This window comes from Pleurodeles waltl, chromosome 5 (genome assembly GCF_031143425.1).
Source record: "Pleurodeles waltl isolate 20211129_DDA chromosome 5, aPleWal1.hap1.20221129, whole genome shotgun sequence".
NCBI classification, from domain to species: domain Eukaryota; kingdom Metazoa; phylum Chordata; class Amphibia; order Caudata; family Salamandridae; genus Pleurodeles; species Pleurodeles waltl.
The window spans coordinates 1,202,165,728-1,202,186,205 of record NC_090444.1 but is presented as its reverse complement, the minus strand read 5'-3'; the positions used below and the strand labels follow the sequence as shown (position 1 = coordinate 1,202,186,205).

Here is a 20,478-nt window from a genome sequence, read left to right as displayed (position 1 = left end):
CTCTTTTCTGGCTATTTAGGGTCTCTGTCTTTGGGGATTCCTTAGATAACGAATGCAAGAGCTCATCCGAGTTCCTCTGCATCTCTCTCTTCACCTTCTGCCAAGGAATCGACTGCTGACCGCGCTGGAAGCCTGCAAAACTGCAACAAAGTAGCAAAGACGACTACTGCAACTCTGTAATGCTGATCCTGCCGCCTTCTCGACTGTTTTCCTGGTGGTGCATGCTGTGGGGGTAGTCTGCCTCCTCTCTGCACTAGAAGCTCAGAAGAAATCTCCTGTGGGTCGACGGAATCGTCCCCCTGCAACCGCAGGCACCAAAGAACTGCATCACCGGTACCCTGGGTCTCCTCTCAGCACGACGAGCGAGGTCCCTTGAATCCAGCAACTCTGTCCAAGTGACTCCCACAGTCCAGTGACTCTTCAGTCCAAGTTTGGTGGAGGTAAGTCCTTGCCTCCCCACGCCAGACTGCATTGCTGGGAACTGCGACTTTTACAGCTACTCCGGCCTCCTAGCACTTCCGGCGGAAATCCTTTGTGCACAGTCCAGCCTGGGTCCACGGCACTCTAACCTGCATTGCACGACCTCCTAAGTTGTCCTCCGGCGGCGTGGGACTCCTTTGTGCAACTTCGGGTGAGCACTGTTTCTCTCCACTTCGTAGTGCCTGTTCCAGCACTTCTGCGGGTGCTGCCTGCTTCTGAGAGGGCTCCTTGTCTTGCTCGACGCCCCCCTCTGTCCCCAGCTTGGCGACATCCTGGTCCCTCCTGGGCCACAGCAGCATCCAAAAATCCTAACCGCACGATTTGCAGCTAGCAAGGCTTGTTGGCGGTCTTTCTTCAGGAAAACACTTCTGCACGACTCTCCACGGCGTGGGGGATCCATCCTCCAAAGGGGAAGTCTCTAGCCCTTGTCGTTCCTGCAGAACCTTCAGCTTCTACTGTCCAGTAGCAGCTTCTTTGCACCCACAGCTGCCATTTCCTGGGCATTTGCCCATCTCCGACTTGCTTGTGACTTTTGGACTTGGTCCCCTTGTTCCACAGGTACCCTCGACTGGAAATCCATCGTTGTTGCATTGTTGGTTTGTGTCTTTCCTGCAGAATTCCCCTATCACGACTTCTATGTCCTTTGGGGAACTTTAGTGCACTTTGCACTCACTTTTCAGGGTCTTGGGGTAGGCTATTTTTCTAACCCTTACTATTTTCTAATAGTTCCAGCGACCCTCTACAAGGTCACATAGGTTTGGGGTCCATTCGTGGTTCGCATTCCACTTTTGGAGTATATGGTTTGTGTTGCCCCTATCCCTATGTGTCCCCATTGCATCCTATTGTAACTATACATTGTTTGCACTGTTTTCTAATACTATTACTGCATATTTTGGTATTGTGTACATATATCTTGTGTATATTTGCTATCTTCATACTGAGGGTACTCACTGAGATACTGTTGGCATATTGTCATAAAAATAAAGTACCTTTATTTTTAGTATATCTGTGTATTGTGTTTTCTTATGATATTGTGCATATGACACTAGTGGTACTGTAGGAGCTTCACTCGTCTCCTAGTTCAGCCTAAGCTGCTCTGCTAAACTACCATTATCTATCAGCCTAAGCTGCTAGACACCCTATACACTAATAAGGGATAACTGGGCCTGGTGCAAGGTGTAAGTACCCCTTGGTACTCACTACAAGCCAGTCCAGCCTCCTACACACAGCAGTAAACAAAGTAGGCCAGTAGAGCATGAGGCATCTGTTGGTTTATTGTAGTTTCACACATGTGGCATAGCGATCTCTTCCTCCTCAATGGGAGTATTCAGCCCAGTGGAACTGAAACAAAGGCTATTCCACAGCTCAACTGTGAAAAATCAAAGTGGAGAAACACTGTGCCCACATTTAGCCATACCTTTTGGTAGACCTGTCATCCTTTGTGTGGTTTTGCCCCTAACTTTTTGCCTTCAGCCCTCTAATTTTGCTGATTTTGTTTTTGCTGGCTTCAGGACTCTGCACTTTACTACTGATAACCAGTGCTAAAGTGCTTTTGCTCTCTCCTTAAAAAATTGTGAAATTGGTTTATACCCAAATGGCATATTTCATTTACTTGGAAGTCCTTAGTAAAGTGGCATTACCTGTGCCCAGGGCCTGTGAATTAATTGCTACTAGTTGGCCTTCAGCACTGATTGTGCCACCCATTTATGTAGCACTTACAACAAGTCTTAGGCCTACCATTGCAACTTGTGTGTGTAGTTTTTAAACTGTCATGTCCACCTGGAATGAAACACCTGGTAGTGAAAAACTCTGTTTTGTGCAAGGTCTACCTCTCCCATACGGTAACATTGGGTTACCTTCTTACATATAAAAATAAAGCATACCTTCCAACTGGGAACAAGCACTTCATTCATGTTTGGTGTCTTCGGAATTGTGATGAAAAATCCTAACTTATGGTGAAGTTGGATATTTAATTACAATTTCAAAAGTGATACTTTTATAAAGTTGGCATTTTCCTCCCTTAGACATTTGGTGCTTGCTTGTCTCTGGGTCACGACTGGGTGTAGTTGACGGTTGGGCTTTGTGTATTCCATCTAAACAGCCACTCACAATGGGGATCTTATGTGTGCCTGGATAAGCATTCACTGGCAGGATGGGAGAGTGGGGTTGGGCACGGACCCACTTACACTTGAATAGGCTTGTGTCCTGCCTCTAAACAAAGGGCTTTCAGTGTGTCCTTAGATTGGGGACACCCTCCACTGGCCACACAACCCTGTAGTCTTGAAGGTAGTACCCCTGGTCACCCACTACATAGGCCCTTTCTTGGCAGTCATAGGTTTTGGAGAGTCTTAGCTGCTCCCAGGATAAATTGCGTACTGATCTTTCTCTTTAAAATAACTCTAATGGCCTGAGGAAAATAGGGACCCCTTCGTGTTTACTTTTTTGCATGAATATTATGGGCATGCATTTTATAGTATTGATCACGAGCATCTGAATGTGCACACATGGGATATAATATGTGAGAACTAGGAGTACACTCCTTCTTAGGATTACCTTTAGCTAACTATGAAGATCCTCATGAGAATTCCAGTTGACAAGGTCAGACACATCCCCCACTTCTTCCACCCATGTTCTGTTGCCTCCAGGACAGGTCTGGGGGAAGACATAAGGCTTACCATCAGAGCAGGCCCCTGGAAGTTGTCCCTCGTGAGCTGCAAGCAAGACTATTGGTACTGAAATTCTTTCTTGGTAAAATGCAAGGGGAACTTCCACATAAACCACTCTTAGGGAAATCTCTGCTCCAATCTGGCTAGATCAACTTTGAAACTGTAAAGGAGGCACATACTCGTATTGAGAGCGGGCTATTGTCCAACAACTGAACATGGAAATATAAGCAGGAAATCTATCCAATTTATCTTCGACACAGGCATGTGGGGACTCCCCACTTGTTGAGGTGCATCCAGAATCTGAGCTGAGTGCTGCCTCTTTCCTGTAGGCTTGGAATAAGATGTAAAGCTCTATTGGCTGCCTTGCTGACTACCGTCCCCAAGTGGTAAACTCGACAAGCTCAAGGAGTCGAGTGTCAGGGGAACAACACCAAAAATCCCTACAAAGACAGAAAGAGGGTTGTCTCAAAACCCCACTGCTCCAAGTGCAGGTGAGCTAAACGTTGTCACTGTGTAATGACCACACTTCCTTTTTTCACCAGCTGTTATTGCTTGTGTCAATCTTTGAACTTCCATTAAGTGCAGAGGTCCACCACAGATGTCCTGCGCGGATGCTGGATCTAGAAACACCCGAGGGAACCCCTAGGTGTTTCCACTTTTCTGGTGGCTTGCACTTAGTTGTTTTGTGGTCAGACTGTGATTGCCCTCTTCAAGACCAGGGTTGGTTCCCGCCAAGGGAGGAGCCATAGCCTGGAGCTTTTTTTGCGACACACCCTCAGGGGTCACCAGATATCCTTATTGTATGGTGCCAACACTACTCGACAAATCAGCAATGAGAGTTCTCCACTGAAGATAAGCAACTTCCCACTTCACTAGCAGAGTTACTGTTGGACTGGTTTGTTATTTATACCCTGTTTCTCTTTTGTTTCATGCACCTTTTCTGTATCCACAGTTACCAGGATTGTACACTGTAATGTTTGCAAACCTGTAACACAGTACCCTAGTTGTGTAGGAAGTGTGGTACGGCTAGTTTTTTGGCTGATTGAGGGGCCAGTGTCATGGTTTATAGGGTAACATCTCCCTGACCTGGCTAGCACCTTGACCTTGGCTATGCGTGGATGTGGTTACGACAGCAAGGATGGGCGAAAGGCCGAGGGTAATCAAAGATGGTAGAGAAAGCCATCAATACAGGACAGAAAATAAAACGCTGGGCACATATAAGTGGAGCCAACAGCAAAAGGTGATATCCTCACAAAGTCCTGACATTATCAAAGAAGCGTATAGATTGTAGCTGGAAGAATTTCACAGTTGATATTGCCACATTAGTCTAAGAGCAGGAGATACGTGTAAGTAGAGCACATAGTTCAAACTGAGATTTCAATGCTCAGAAAGAGGTCATGCTGAAAGAATGCAAGAAGGAAGCAGGGGTTTTATCAGCACACCACGTGGCAGCAGTATCATTAATGATTAAACACAAAGCAAACGCAAAGCCAGATGCTAAACGAAAATATGACTCATGAACACCTGACCTAACAGAAAATTAGCACTCGTACTTCTGTAAAGATGCAATCAGAGGCTCAAGGAAAAAGGCAGCATTTTCTAGAGACATAAAAGAAAGAGAGCGAGGGGCAAGTTCTGTATTCGTCAGGTTAAAAAGGAGAGGAAGAAAGGCATAGACAAATTTATGAAAATCGAAGTAGGTTAAACACTGTGCCTTTGAACTTCATAATGTTTTACTCTGTGTGTCGTCATGTGACCAATTCAGAGCGCTAGATGACATATGTGCATGCATAGGTGGTCAGTATTTCATGTTGTGCCTTGGTCAGAAAACGTAATAATGTATTTCTTCACTTTAAGGGCTTATCAGTGGCATTTAGCTGCGATCAATAATTTTGCGAGCAAAAACATCCTGGTGCAATAGCAAAACAGCTAATCTCAACGTTTTGATAACAGTTTTTGCTGCTGGAGGGAAAGGGGAAGTAACATGCATAACGTTCCTTTCCACACGTTAAGTGCACGTTGTTACAAAAGAAAATATGAAGGCTTTAAGTAGGGCGGGTTCTGACAGTAACCAGCACCAGCAGTAATTACAAAAAGACATTGGAAATGATCCCTACGTGGCCCTATATTTATGTCCTTACATTTACAAGCGAAAACGGCGATTTCTTTCCTAACAATGGGTGTAAAACCCCTTTGTAATCCAAGTCAGTGAAGCAGTCCATGTGACATTTCACACGTTTTTGCTTCATGCTGCATGCTATATGTGCTTCTATTTCCTAAGAATACTTCATTTTCCAGATGAGCATTTGTAGTTTGTTTTTCTTGTATCATGTATAATGCAAACGAGTTGCCGCTCTGTGAGTTCAGGATTTGGATGATTTCCCTGACAGGGCACAATATAGAACTCTGGGGTGCCAATTGTAATTATGCTTCTATAGGAAAGTGTGTGAAGAGGGTACACAGCTATCAAATATTGACAGAGAAAGAGTGAGAGAGAGAGAGAGAGAGAGAGAGAGTGAGAGAGAGAGAGAGAGAGAGAGTGAGTGTGTGTTTACAAGATGAATAGAAGTTCCTGCAGACAGAAAGAGTGAAACTACTGTGATGGAGGGGAAAGAGATGAAGTTAAGACAAGCTGAGGAAGGAAGCTAGATGTGGAGAAAAAGAGTGTAAGCGATGAACTCAGAGAAAATATTGCAGAGGAAAGTAATTTGAATGGAAGAATCGGTTGTAAATCATTATTTTCACACTTAATAAAAACAAGCATTGGTAAAGCCAATAGGTCTTTACAGTGTGGCTAAATAAGAAAAAAAGGCTACGTTGGATCAGCAAATAAAAAGAAAATATGTGCAAAAGCGTATTTAAAGAGTGGGAGAGCAACACTGAGGATGTGGGTAGGCCAGTGCTTGGAATGGAAAAACAGAAGTGCAGGTACTCTGTCCCAGAGTACCTGCTTATTGCTGAGAAGTTTCAGTACTCTCCAATTGAAAGTATTATATTTTTCTTGAGAAGTGCAGGTACTCTCACTCTCAAAATAAAAAAAGTGCCGGTACTCCGAACCGGTCATTCCCAGCCCATTTAGGGGAAGCGACTTTGGGGCGGGAAGGAAAAACAATGGGCAGCAGGGAAGGAGTGCTCAGGTGGTAAATGGAAGATGGGGGATGGAAGCAACATGGACGCTGGGGGGACTGAAACAACACAGAGGGTAGAGTAGCGTGCAACGGGTGCAGGTGGGTGAAGCAACACGGAGGCAGGAGAATGGAAGCAACACAAAGGATGGGGATAGGGAACTGAAGCAACAGGGGAGAAAGAAATGTGAGCAGGCCTGGAAGGAGAACACAGCTAAAAAAACAACAGGGGAGGGGCACACAAGAGTGACTGCAATATTGTGGGGGTTGGGGAGAAGCATAAGGGTGATAGAGCAACATGCAGTGCAGGGAGAAAGAAGTACAGGAGGGAGACCCTGGAAAACACATGCACTCCTGTGGACTGCTTAACCAAAAATAAGTAAGTAGTTCATGAAAACAAAACAGCAGAAGCATAGAAGCCAAGCAAAGCAAAATAGATAGAGAAACTATGCTCCATGGGAGGGACAAACACAAGCTTGACAAGTAGGCACCCAAATAAAAAACAGACACGCTAGACTGTCAGGAAAGTCAGCAGATGGCAAGCAATGGGAGGGCTGCAAGGTCTTGTGTTTTCTTGGTAAGATCACAATATGTCTTTCACAGCTAGACAGCTGTGCTGTCTGGTACACTCGACCTAACCAGTACTAACCTGTATTGATAAAAGCCAACAGGTCTGCCTTGTTTTGGGCATATGTGTTTGTCGTTGTGAGCTATGTCTGAATGCACTAACAGATAACATATCTGAAACCATGCGGATACTGGTCAGGTGGCATGCTGTGTTACACCCATAATTCTAGTGCATATGTTTTAAGGCAGTTCCTGTAATTGTGAAGGCCACATCGCTTGTAAATGATTCTTAGTTGCGTTTCTATGGCCAGGCCTCACTTAAGAGACCACCCTTATCTTTTGCATTTCACTTAAAACTTTATGATAACACAGAGTTCAAATACTGCTGAAGTTCATTTCTGCATTAGCGTCATCACTCTTTTAGATACATACGTAAGATCAAATGCAAAGCCTCTTCAGTGGAATTTTCATTTGTAATTTTTTTTTTATCTTTCAAATGATTAAACTTGGGTGCACACAATTTGGAAAAACTCTCGCACATGCTATCCCTACCACTCTTATGCATGGGGTGTTTTAATTTTTCTAACTTTTGCACTCACATTTACCATAGGGTGATGTTAAATGCAAGTGTTTATCATATGTGAGCACAATTTGCTTTCCTTTCAATATTATCGAAGAGGTCTAAACTCTAATGCCAAGTTATTTAAAAAGGTGTGTAGGATGGCTTTTATTATGGTGGAGGGCAGTAGCCTAATGTTTGATCGAACTGCTTTTCACAGGGTGAACTGATTTTTATCTATTTTTTTCCCTTCTACAAGGACACCGGCAAGCTTAAATGAACGGTCCTGTTGTACTAAAAGTATTACATATATAGCCCCAAACGATTTGAATCATGGGCTCAAACGTTTTCCACTGCATCTTAGTAATTATTCATCACTGCGGCTCATAAAGGCTACAAGATGCCTGAATTGGTGCACCCCAGCAGCAAGCGCGTCAATTGCTTCCTTATACTCCAGAAAAGACCAGAGAGACCCACACATTCCTATCCTAGTTTACACTTCCTTATGGGCTTTTACTCAAGGTGCTCCTTCAACTTCACTTTACAGATTTGTTTCTTGTTTTATTTATCTACGTAAAGCCAAATCCAATTTTTGTAGTGCCCACACCTCCAGGAAGGTAGGAACATAGCTAAAAAAAACTGAGCTGTAGGGACAGGTGGTCAAGATATTTGCAGGACAGCGTGAAATGGTAGGAAATAAGCATGCAGATGCTTCATTCACGGAATCAGCTTTGTTCATTAAATGCATTCACTGCCTGTGGATTTTCTACATTGTTTCTTTGTGTGAACATGTACACCGCCGAGTCTGGCTATAAGCAATGGAGTACTTGACAGTGAAGATGTGTGCACGGGTGGGACAGAGTTGAGGAGTGTGAAGCTGGATGATGTGAAAGGGAACGTGGAGGGGGGCAGGAGGGTGGTACAGGTAGTGAAAATAACAGCATATAAGAGATAGGAGAAGACAGATTGAAGTCAGAAGGGGGAAAGGAAGTTGGCCGCGTTACGTTCGTTGGGGGGTTCGGGAACATGATAACGTGGATGCGATACAGTAGAAGGTGAAAAAACAAAATAAATCTGCTTCCTTTGCTTGTCTCAAAACACGCTGACACGTGAAAACATATTTCAGGAAATGATTTAGTGTTTGGCGGATGGGGGTTACTCCGTCAGAAACGTGATGGGTATCCTGTCCACTGTATTACAGTTCCATTAAATCCTATGGATATCGTAATATGGCAGAAGGGATATCCATCACATCTGTAATGGAGTAAGCCATCCACCAAGCTCTAAATCAGGCCCTAAGTCATCCTTTCCTAGTAGAAAAAAAATCTAGTGTCATTTACTGCATCAGAATCACAATCGGAATTCGATCAGATGAAACTCTCAATGTATCCTTAGGCATTTATGATAAAGGCAAAGTTACAATTCATAGAAATGACCAAACGTTTTTGTAAAACCTCGCTTTGACTCTCCTACATCAAATCTTACTAAATGTTCAAATCTAGATCAATCCTCAACATATGAGCTTCCTTCCCAAGACGACACTGCCTGCGATGTAAGCACCATTTGGCCTAATTAACCTACTCCAGCTCCTCCTTTGGTTAAGTCCGGTCAAGATAACTTAACCCTGATCACTTCCTTACATTAGGCTGTATCATGGTCTGGATCACCTCTTGGCTTATGAGCCTCCTAATCAAGATGACACTACTTCTAATGTGGACACCATTCTGCCTAATTTTGCAACCCCAACCCCTCCTTTTTAGGACCCTCTCAGGCAGTTGTGGCCGGTAATTTTAGGAGGGAGCAGGGCAGACAAGACACACACATACATACATACATACTCACTCACACTCATTCATTCATTCATTCACACACATGCGCGCACACACGCATCCTTTCACAACACTTATTACCAAATATTCAAACATACATGCATGCACGCACGCACCAAACATTAATAAAAAAAAAAAGCAATCACACTAACCTGCAGCTCTGCCTCATAGGTCCCAGGAAGGTTGTGACTGCTGCCTTCCCACACTGGTTGACCTTAGGTCAGCTAATGCGGGAAGACAGCAGTCCCAACCTCGCCACAGAGTGAGATGGGGTCAATGAGACTGCTGACCCTCACACCACTCTGATACAAAGTGTCCCTGATTGATATTTGGCCCTGGGCGCTCCAGGGCTTAAAACTGAAGCACCCAGGTTTGATTCAATGAGTGATGCTGCTCCTCTTCACCGAGAGGGAGGGCCTCGGGGACATTTGACGAACTGAGGTCACACCCACAGGAGCTGTGACATCCTCAGCCCATCACAGTTCAGCTTAGGCAACTAGGAGCCTGCACATTTAGCGCATGTCTAGCGTCTGGCTGCCTGACATGAAAGTGAGGAGTTTCTGTCAGGTTGACCTTTGCCCAGCCTGACAAACACTCTTCTTGAGGGGCAAAAGGTGAGGGGGCGTGGCCCCTCAGCCCCAATGGACCAGCTGTGGCTGCTCCCAAAATAATCAAACTCCCTTCTCATCTGTGGCTCAACCTTATGGGTCTGACTACAAAAGTTTAAGTCCACTGTGTCACTATTCCTCCGAATATTGTCTGCCCAGGATTAAAACCCACACAACACCAGCTTCACATGACATTGCATTTCCTTCAGATAACCAAGTCGTAAAACCAAATGACACTTTTTACACTAAACGTGCGCTGATGAAAGAAACAAATCACAGCAAACAATTGAATACTGGAACCAAAGATCAAATTCACAGAGTCTTGAGAATCTTAAACTTCATCGGGGGATGTCCTCGTGCTTGCAAAAAATGTTCATGTTAAAACACTGCAAAAAATGTTCATGGTAAAATTGGCACCAATACCTCAAGGGTCAACCTTCCAGCTAAACACAATGTCAATATCTACTCAAACAGACAACATCAAGGTTCAAGCTGACCCTCACCCAAATTCACAAGAAGATGCATTTTCCTTGGCAAACTCTTCAAAAACAGTTGTGGTTTGTCTTCAAAAACATAGGGCCATATTTAAGAAAAGAGGCCCTGTACATAGTGTAGCGCCACTTTTCTTGTGCACTTTAGCGCTCCCTACCTCCACCATGCGTGCTCCGTATTTAAAATATGGTGCACCATGGCGCAGGGTAGGGGCCAATAGCGTCATTTTATTTTTACGCTATTGATGTACGCTGCAGGAGTAGTACCAACATTTTGGTGCTACTCCTGGAGAGAACATAGAGGCCCATTGTATTCAATGGCATGCTCACTTTTAACACCCGATCTGAGCAGGCGTTAAAATGGCCGGAAAAAAATGACGTAAGCAAATCTGTTAGATTTCCTTGCACCATTTTTTTGCCCCCCTATCAGGGGAATGCCCCCTTTGCATACATTATGCCTAGGGCAGGCATAATGTAGCGCAAAGGGTTATGAAGTGGCGCAATGCATGCATTGAGCCACTTTGTAAATATGGCGCAGCATTTTTGGCCTTCTAACGCTACATTAGAGTAAAAAAATGTGGCGTTAGAATGCCGCTAGGGGCTCTTAAATATGCCCCATATTATATGCTCCATAGTTCTACGCCAGCAGTAACTATGATAACTTAACACTGTACAGCAGATTTTAATGTTGCCTGGGGTTCTCTGAAGGACTTGGCCAACCATGTCTTGAAATTTAACCATGACTTTCTGCAATTCTTCGATAATGTGTTGCATACTAAAGGTAGCGTTCACAAACTTATCATTGCAAATCAAGGCTTTCTGACTATTGGAACCTTTCAGTATCCTGTATTTGACTGGTCTGATAACCTCTTCAATAATCAATGCAAATTTATCAACCAAAAATGAGTATGTCGACATTAGTCAGGGATCTTCTGTGCCTAAATATTGATGAAATAAATGAGGGAGGGGACTGAAACACAAAGTGAAATTCCCTTCTCCATATCTGTAGGAGCCTGGCCCTCTATGTACTGTGCAAAACTAGGCACACTGTGCAGGGGGTTCAGGCAACCACACGTTGCTTTACAGGGGTAAAAACTAGATCACCAAATGCTTTAAATTTTAAGGTGGCTAGGTCAAGCAGTTAGGGTAACCTTGGTGAAGTGCAAAGCATTTGTTGTACTCACAGCATCAATCTCGCAACTCACACACAAAGTAATAACTCAAGATCAAGTTATAAAAATACTTCAGATTTTTACATACATTTTAACACCAAGATTATCAAAATTGATTAAGTAGTTTCAGACATGAATTTTTGAAGTTTAATAAGAATAGTCTTTTTATACCTGTTAGACCTGACAGCCTTAGTGTGGTCACCCCTAACTTTTTGCCTGCCTCCCTCCACTTTTTGGACACTGTTTTTGCTGGCTTTTAGACTCTGCGCACTTTACCACTGCTAACCAGTGCTAAAGTGCATATGCTCTCTCCCTTAAAACATGGTAACCTTGAATCATACCTGATTGGACTATTAATTTACTTATAAGTCCCTAGTAATGTGCACTCTATGTGCATAGGGCCGGTAGATTAAATGCTACTAGTGGGCCTGCAGCACTGGTTGTGCCACCCACTTAAGTAGCCCCTTTCCCTTGTCTCAGGCCTGCCATTGCAAGGCCTGTGTGTGCAGTTTCACTGTCACCTCGACTTGGCATTTAAAAGTACTTGCCAAGCCTAAACCTCCCCTTTCTCCACATATGAGTCACCTCTAATGTGTGCCCTAGGTAACCCCTAGAGCAGGGTGCTGTGTGGGTGAAAGGCAGGACATGTACCTGTGTAGTTTACATGTCCTGGTAGTGTAAAACTCCTAAATTCGTTTTTGCACTACTGTGAGGCCTGCTCCCTTCATAGGCTAACATTGGGGCTGCCCTCATACAGTATTGAAGTGGTAGCTGCTGATCTGAAAGGAGTAGGAAGGTCATATTTAGTATGGCCAGAATGGTAATATGAAATCCTGCTGACTGGTGAAGTTGGATTTAATATTACTATTCTAGAAATGCCACTTTTAGAAAGTGAGCATTTCTTTGCACTTAAATCTTTCTGTGCCTTACAATCCACGTCTGGCTGGGCTTAGTTGACAGCTCCTTGTGCATTCACTCAGACACACCCTTAAACACAGGGTACTCAGCCTCACTTGCATACATCTGCATTTTGAATGGGTCTTCCTGGGCTGGTAGGGTGGAGGGCCTGCTCTCACACAAAGGACTGCCACACCCCCTACTGGGACCCTGGCAGACAGGATTGAACTGAAAGGGGACCTGGTGCACTTCTTAGCCACTCTTTGAAGTCTCCCTCACTTCAAAGGCACATTTGGGTATAAAACAGGGCCTCTGCCCTACCTCATCAGACACTTGCTGGAGAAGAAACCTGAACCAAAAACCACATCCTGCCAAGAAGAACTGCCTGGCTGCTCAAAGGACTCACCTGTCTGCTTTCTACAGAGGACTGCTGCCTTGCTGTTGGCCTGCTGCCTTGCTGAACTCTTGTCTGGCTGTGAAAGTGCTCTCCAAGGGCTTGGATAGAGCTTGCCTCCTGTTCCCTGAAGTCTCAGGACCAAAAAGACTTCTCTTTTTCACTTGGACGCTCCGCGCGCCGAAATTTTCGACGCACAGCTTGTTCCGCGGCGAGAAAAACGCCGCACACCGACGCTGATCGACGCGACGCCTTCGGGACGACCGGAACTTCGACGCACGGCTTCGCAAGGACAACGCCGCCCGACCTCCAGAGGAGAAATCTACGCAACGCCTGCCGTGAGATCGAAATTCCGACGCGCAGCTCCGCAGAACGACGCGCAGCCGGAAAACAAGCAGGAAAATCCACGCACAGACCCGGGACATCTGGTAATCCCCGTGATCCACAGAAAGAGACTGTCCGCTCGCCGGAAAACGACACACGAGTTCCCCGCGTGAAAAATAAAGACGCAAGTCCGTGTGTGCTGGGGAGAAATCGACGCACACACCCTTTTTCCACGTATCTCTTCTTCTGTGGCCCTCTGAGGTGATTTTCCACTCCAAACCAGGTATTTTGTGCTTGAAAGAAAGAGACTTTGTTTGTTTTTTAAAGACTTAAGACACTTTATATCACTTTTCAGTGATATCTCTGTAAATTGACATTGCAACTTTATTCGTTTTGACCTACAATTATCCTGATAAATATTATATATTTTTCTAAACACTGTGTGGTGTATTTTTGTGGTGCTATATGGTGGTATGGTATGATTTATTGCACAAATACTTTACACATTGCCTTCTAAGTTAAGCCTGACTGCTCGTGCCAAGCTACCAGAGGGTGGGCACAGGATAATCTTGGATTGTGTGTGACTTACCCTGACTAGAGTGAGGGCTTTTGCTTGGACAGGGGGTAACCTGACTGCCAACCAAAAACCCAATTTCTAACAATACCTAATTACACACCATAGGAATCAATGGAGGATCTCCTTTAAAAATACATATAAAATCATTCTGTTGGATTACCAAGTTCTTCTTTTGCAGGTTGGTCTAAGTCATCAGTGGGCATGCTGTGCCAGCTGGAGTTATTCGGGTAGCTCTCCGTTCTGGTGGGAGCAGCGGGAGAAGGTCTCTGAAGCTGGAGCAGTGCCAATGCGGGGGACTGCACAGGACAGGTAAGTTTATAGATGGTTCCTGGGGGTCCCATGGGAGTGTTGAGGTCGCAAGGGGTGGGGGACCCTTAGGGCACAGCAGGTTCTTCTGTGCAGAGCACAGGGCTGCTGGGTGCACAACTAATCGGTGAACCAGGAGCTGTGCCCAAAGATGCCCTTAGGAGCAGGAGGTAAGTTGGTTCAAGGGTTGATTGCAGGACAACGGGGGCACTCTGGCGGGAAGCCCAGGTTGCTTCTGAAGTCGCTCGACTGGGGCTTCCGCCTGGCCCTTTTCAGCCCTCGGCAGGCTGTTTTTTTTGGTGTCTGATGTGGGCTGACTACTACCCAGAGTATTGGCATGGTTTGGCTACTAGAGGGTGCAGCACCACCAAACTTGGCACACTGACAAGGTTCGTCGGAGCGCAGTTTTATCCAGCTGCGGTATCCAGTTCTGGAGTTAGTGGCTGGTCAGTGAAGTGACCCTCACGGGCATGTTGGTTTCTTGTGGTTTTGGAGTGGTACCATCACTCTGAAAGGAGTTCTCTGGTGAATTGTAAAGTCTGGAGGTCCTCTGGGGGTTTTGTAAAGTTGTCCAGTTCCTGAGTGGCGATTGTCGGTCCTGGATGCAGCAGGCAGGGTTTGGAGCCATTTCTTTGGTGCAGCCGGCCCACAGTTCTTGTGCTTTGGATCTTCTTGGCACTGGTCTTCTTTTGTCCATCAAATCTGTTTTCTTGGTTTAGGGATGCCCACTAAATACTGTATTTAATGGGCGTTTTAAGGAAAACCAGGTAGTGACCAATGGGTCATCTACCTTAGGGTGATTACACCCACTAAGTGATCACTTCTGTGGGTAGGGGTCACTTCCCTATACCTGATTGGCTATTTTCCTTCCATCCAAGATGGAGGTAAATAAAATGGAGGGTCCATCTCCCAGGCAACACCTTAGGGGTGGTGCATGCCAGGTGGGGCCACTCCACCTGTCCTTTGTGTGTTTTCCTGCCATTGTTCAGCCAAAAGTGGGGGTTTGCAATCGGGGCAGACATCTGATGCTAGCATCAGGCCTGGGTGTGGAGTTTCAAAGGCGGTAAGCCCTATGAAGCTCGCCACCAGGGCTGTGCACATCCCTGAGGGAAAAGGTGTTAGCATCTCCACCCAGGAAGGGCTTTGTTCTGCAACCCAGAGAGAAGGATCTCTCACCCCAAGGTTGTAGATTGGTTGTCTGATGGGGGCAGGCTGGATCGGACCAGTCAGCCACCATGCCAGGGTAGTTAGTGGTACCAGTTTGGATTTATCATTCTGAGTTGTTTAATACCAAACAACCCTGGGTCCAGAGTGGCCATCATGTAGCTGTGAAACTCGTATTGACCAGTGTCCAGCACATGTATTAAAATGGCTGCTCTGTTCACTCACTATGTCCTAGGTTTGACAAGGATACAGTGGGGGGATATTGCTCATGCAGCTATGCCCACCCATACATTATAGTGAACCCTGCTTTAGGGCTGGAAGGGCTGCCAGAGGGGTGTCTTACCCATAGTGCATGCAGTGTATAGGGGATAGGGCACACAGGAAGAGTGCCATGTTGAATTTGTGTTTTAGGTTTGCCCCAGAGTACTCAGCCTACAATGGTAGGACTGGGTGCAAGGCCCTAGAGGGTGGCACAATCAGTGCTGCTGTCCTCAGGTGCTTACTCTTATTACCCCATGTCCTTGGTACCTAGGCACCTTTTACTAGGGACTTATTGTGACAGTTAAAGGTGTCTCCAATTGTGCCAATGCACCACAACAGTTTAGGGAAAGAGCTCTGACACAGGGAACCTGGACAGCAGGAGCCCTGGTCACTACAATGTCAAGGCTACATCATACATGAGGCAAAAAGTGGGGGCTAAGCATTTCAAAAAGAGGCCTTTTCTCACAACATCTAAGGTATCCGATATATATTTTGAGCACATCTCCCTGTTCACCTCACAATATAATGACACTATATCAAAGTCGTTCAACACTGTAGGCTTGCTGAAATTGAGATTTTTGTTTAAAAAGGTCTGACATTTGGTACTTTGCTAAACTTAAAGCCCTTAAAGACATTGAAAGAAAAAAGAGAAAACTCTTCCCTGCCTCCATCAGATATATTTTAACATACACAGGAACACCTTACATTGGAGAAAGGTTCTAGCAATCAAAGCAATATTATTTTAGAAATGCTGAAAAAACATGCCCCCTAGTGGCAAAACACAAAATAATCATGACAGACAAATGTGAAGAATTTGTAGAGTTTTTCCACAATAAAATAAGTTTAGTCGGACAGAAACTTTGTTTGTTGTCTACAATTAACTTCAACATCTCCATCACTACCAAAAGAAACTCAACATGAACACATTTCTAACATGTTTTTGATATAATTAATCAAACACATAGTAAAACACATTAAAGTTTTCAGCCGACCCTTTTCCTCAAAACGTAGCTACCAAAATCAACCATCCAATGATGCCAAATTGGTCAGAAATTATCCCTGGAACTTGGTAGATTGTCTGAACACTTAGGCCGTCCTTACGACTCTGGCATTCTACAGACCACCAGGGCTGAGGTGGTGGTCTGCCCACCGCCAAAGCAGAGGTCCGACCGCTTTGACAGCGGTCAGACCGCCACATTATGACCGTGGTGGTTCGGCCACCGTTGGACCACCAGCATCTCCAGTTTCCCTCCACTGGAGGTGCTGGTGGCCCTAATCCGCCAGGACAGCACTGCATGCAGCGCCGCCCTGGGGATTACGAGCCCCCTCTCCGCCAGCTTTCACATGGCAGTCGCACTGCCATGTAAAAGCTGGCGGAGATGGGGTACAGGGGCTCCTGCAGTGTCCATGCACTTAGACGGTGTCAATGTTGTGGGCTGTTCCCCGCTGGGCCAGAAACACAGTTTCCGTCCACTGATCAAGAGGGGAACTTGTCTGCAGGAAGGCGGCTGCACTGGGAGCAACCTGACTGCAGGAGTTTTGCGGGCAGGTTTTTTCACCAGCCAAACTCAAAATGACCCCCTTAATGTTGGGCATGTTAGCCCTCACTCAAAATCCTTCAGGTGACCCACATGGCCATGAGAGTTTACATCCTAGCAGAGGACTACCTTTTTATTATCAATATCATGGAAAACTGTGTTGCCTCTTTTATACTTTTTTTAGCCTATGATACAGCGAAGAGTAAAATCTTCCCTCACACCCTCAAAGAAAGGCTAGAAATGAATAAGGCTGAACTATGCTGGTTCAATTCCTATCTCTCTAACAGGCATCATTGTGTAAAACATTGTGAAACCCTCTGCAATACCTTCCTAGGAACTGGTTGTGTAATCTAAGGCTTGATAAAGGTGTCTTTGCAGTTCTTTATCTATGTTGAACGTCTTCGGACAAATTTAGGCATTCAAAATTCAGTATCATCTCTATGCAGGTGAGATACATTTATATGTCAGAGTAACTTCAAACTCCAACCAATCAATCATGTTCTCCTGCTTACGCAACCTCCATGAACTTAAAACCAACTTTCTACTTCAGCCTCTTAGTCATAACTTCCATTTGAATGAAAATTGGACATGTACACCATAATACTAATTTGAAAAGTAAATTCACTGTCAATCTCTACTCGTGCTATTAAAAAACAATACTTTTTACTGCCTAATATTGTGCAGATATGAACACTCACTTGGTTATACAATCCAATTCAAATCAAGAGATCGCTTCAGTGGCAGTTTATCTGTAATCTCTTCTGTCACAGAGGGCTAACCATTTTAGCTTTCTTTAAGAAAATACCTGTTTGTCCAGTTGTTTCTTCACCTTCTCACTCTCAGCCTGTGATTTAACAAGAGCCTTTTGGACTGCTCGGAGCTGCTCGCGCAATAATGCCACCTCCTGTTCCGCAACCATCTTTACCTTCAAGCTGTCCTTTTTGTTCTGAATAGACTCCTGCAAATACAACATAAAATTGCGGATAGTGCTTTATCTTATCAATCATCTTGAAAAAAATGCTGATATTTTTTAAGCATCATCAATTAAATCAATTATGTCATACTCATAAGATTCAATTTTTTTATGGATCAAATCTGTTTATTATTATTTTCAATTATAAACATCACATATGCAATGCGTCAAAATAGTACAGTTGCCGTGGAATGAGGCATGCTCCATATATAGTGACAATAAACATAAACAAAACTTTAACATTGTTTCCCTGCTACTGGCCCGACAAACAGCCATCACTAGATCCCAAGCCTTGTTCCAATATAACCCTGGTCCTCCATACACATCTCTACTGCTCACACACTCCCTTCCGCTCAATTCAACTCCAACACCCTCAGGTAGGCCGGACATGTCAATTCTGTGAACTCCGTGGACAATATTTGTAAGAAAGGTTGCCAGAGCTCCTTAAATTCGCCACTGCGCTGCTGTGAAGCCAAAGTGAGCTTTTCCATAGCGAGAATGAACCAAAGCTTATGAAGCCATGATATTACTGTCGGGATCTTGTCGGTCCCACACACGGCCAACAGCAGCTGCAGTGCCGCGTTCAAGGCCAAGGCCATCTGCCGTCCCTTCAGTGATCTCAGGGGGAAAGTAAGCGGGTTAGGCAGGCCCAGCAAAATATACGCAGGAAATCTGGGGATCTGAGTGTCAAACGCCACATCAATAGTGTCCATAATATTCTCCCAATACCGATGAAGCTTAGGGCAATGCCATGGTAAATGCACCAGCGACCCTCTGCAGCCCCTCCAACAAAGGCTAGACTTAGTGGGATCCCAAGCATGAATCCTTACTGGGGTGTAGTACCAGTAGGAGGCCACCTTATAGGCTGTCTCTGTGCCTGCCGCATTGTAGGCCGTGTGATGAGTCCTGTAAAAAATGCCCTCCCATTCCTCATCAGAGAGCTCTCTCTCCAGTTCCCTCTCCCACCTCAGCTGGCCCTTAGTTTTAGGCAAATGGGCTTCCCCCCTTAGGAGACCGTAAAGCTCCGAGATCACCCGCTTAACATCCTTTTTCACTAAGATCCATTTTTCGAACGGTGTTAACGGTCTGTTTATTAATGCTCTATTGGCTGGCAACATGGCCCAATGCCATATTTGGTAATACATCATCCTGTCTGCCTCTGTTAAGCCATATGCCTCCTTCATCTGGTCAAAGGAGATCACCCCCTGCTCATCGAAAAGGTATCCAACCCTTTTGCAGCCCCCTTCATACCAACGGCATAGTGCCTCCTGTTGCAGACCCGGGCCAAAATCCGAGTTCGCCCCTAAGGGAGACATTGGGGACAGGAATGTCGTCAGGCCCAGTCTGCTGGCTACCACATCCCTTACCCTCATCGACACTTCCATGACCGGGGATGCATACAACCCCCGCGCTCTATGACGGCGCCGGGGACAGGGCTCCTTGCATATATGGGAACCCGCCACCGCTTGGTCCATGAAACACCAATGTTTCTCGGAAGACGGGTGACTCCATTCTAGTAAAAAACACAGTTGTGCTGCCTGAAAATATCGTAGAAGGTAGGGGACCGCCAATCCTCCCTCCTGCTTAGGGCGATACAACACCCGACGTGGTAACCGCGTCGCCTTTCCTTCCCAAATAAATTTTAGGACCGCTGTTTGGAGGGTTGCAATTTTCCGTGGCGGGGGCGCCACCGGCAATGCCTGAAACACATACATGTCATGGTCATCTTCACCGCCGCCACCCTGCCCAGCCAAGACAGTTTAAGTCTCCCCCAGGTCTCTAAGTCGCGCTGCACCTCCCTAGTCAGTTTCGTGTAATTCAACGTCGCCGTACGAGCAACAGTGGTCCCTCAATCGATCCCCAAGTACGGGAGTTTCAAGGAAAACCATATAAAGTGGAATCGGGCCATCAGATCTCTTTCATGCTCTACACTTATAAACCTGCTCATGGCCTGCGACTTTGACATATTCATCCGGAATCCCGAGACCCGTCCAAATTCATCTTATATTTCCATTAGTACGGGCAATGAGGTCGCGGGCTCCGCCAGGGTAAGAATCACATCATCCGCGTACAATGAAATGACGTGCTCCTCTCCCCCAAACTTCACCCCCATGATCTGTGGGTTATCACGAAGCCGCTGCACCATGGGCTCCACATAGAGCGCAAACAAGAGAGGCAACAGCAGGTACCCCTGCCGAGTCCCTCTTTGTATTGAGAACGGCAACAAGAGCGTCCCGTTGACCCGGACCGCTGCCCGAGGCGCTTGATAGATGCAACGGAACCATGCCATGAAACCCTGGCCCAATCCAAATCGTTCAAGCACCCTGAACAAGTATGGCCAATGGACCCTATCGAACGCCTTTTCAGCATCAATAGAGAGAAAGAGGGCCTCCCTGTGTGAGCGATCGGTTTTATCTAATAGGTGAAGCAGTCTCTTAGTGTTATCACCACACTGCCTATGCGGAATAAATCCTGCTTGGTCGGGATCCACAAGGCCCGGCATATAATAATTGAGCCGATGTGCCAGTATGCTCGTGAACAATTTGG

The 20,478-nt window shown here is 45.6% G+C and overlaps 1 protein-coding gene across 1 annotated transcript in view; it reads right to left on the bottom strand.

The window, feature by feature from the left end:
- The window catches only part of LOC138297105 (uncharacterized), a 648,847-nt gene that overhangs the window by 140,231 nt on the left and 488,138 nt on the right, over nucleotides 1-20,478 (bottom strand). The window contains exon 44 of the mRNA XM_069236605.1: nucleotides 17,764-17,916. Within this exon, the coding sequence (XP_069092706.1) occupies nucleotides 17,764-17,916 (153 nt within the window). The remainder of the gene's footprint in view (nucleotides 1-17,763; nucleotides 17,917-20,478) is intronic.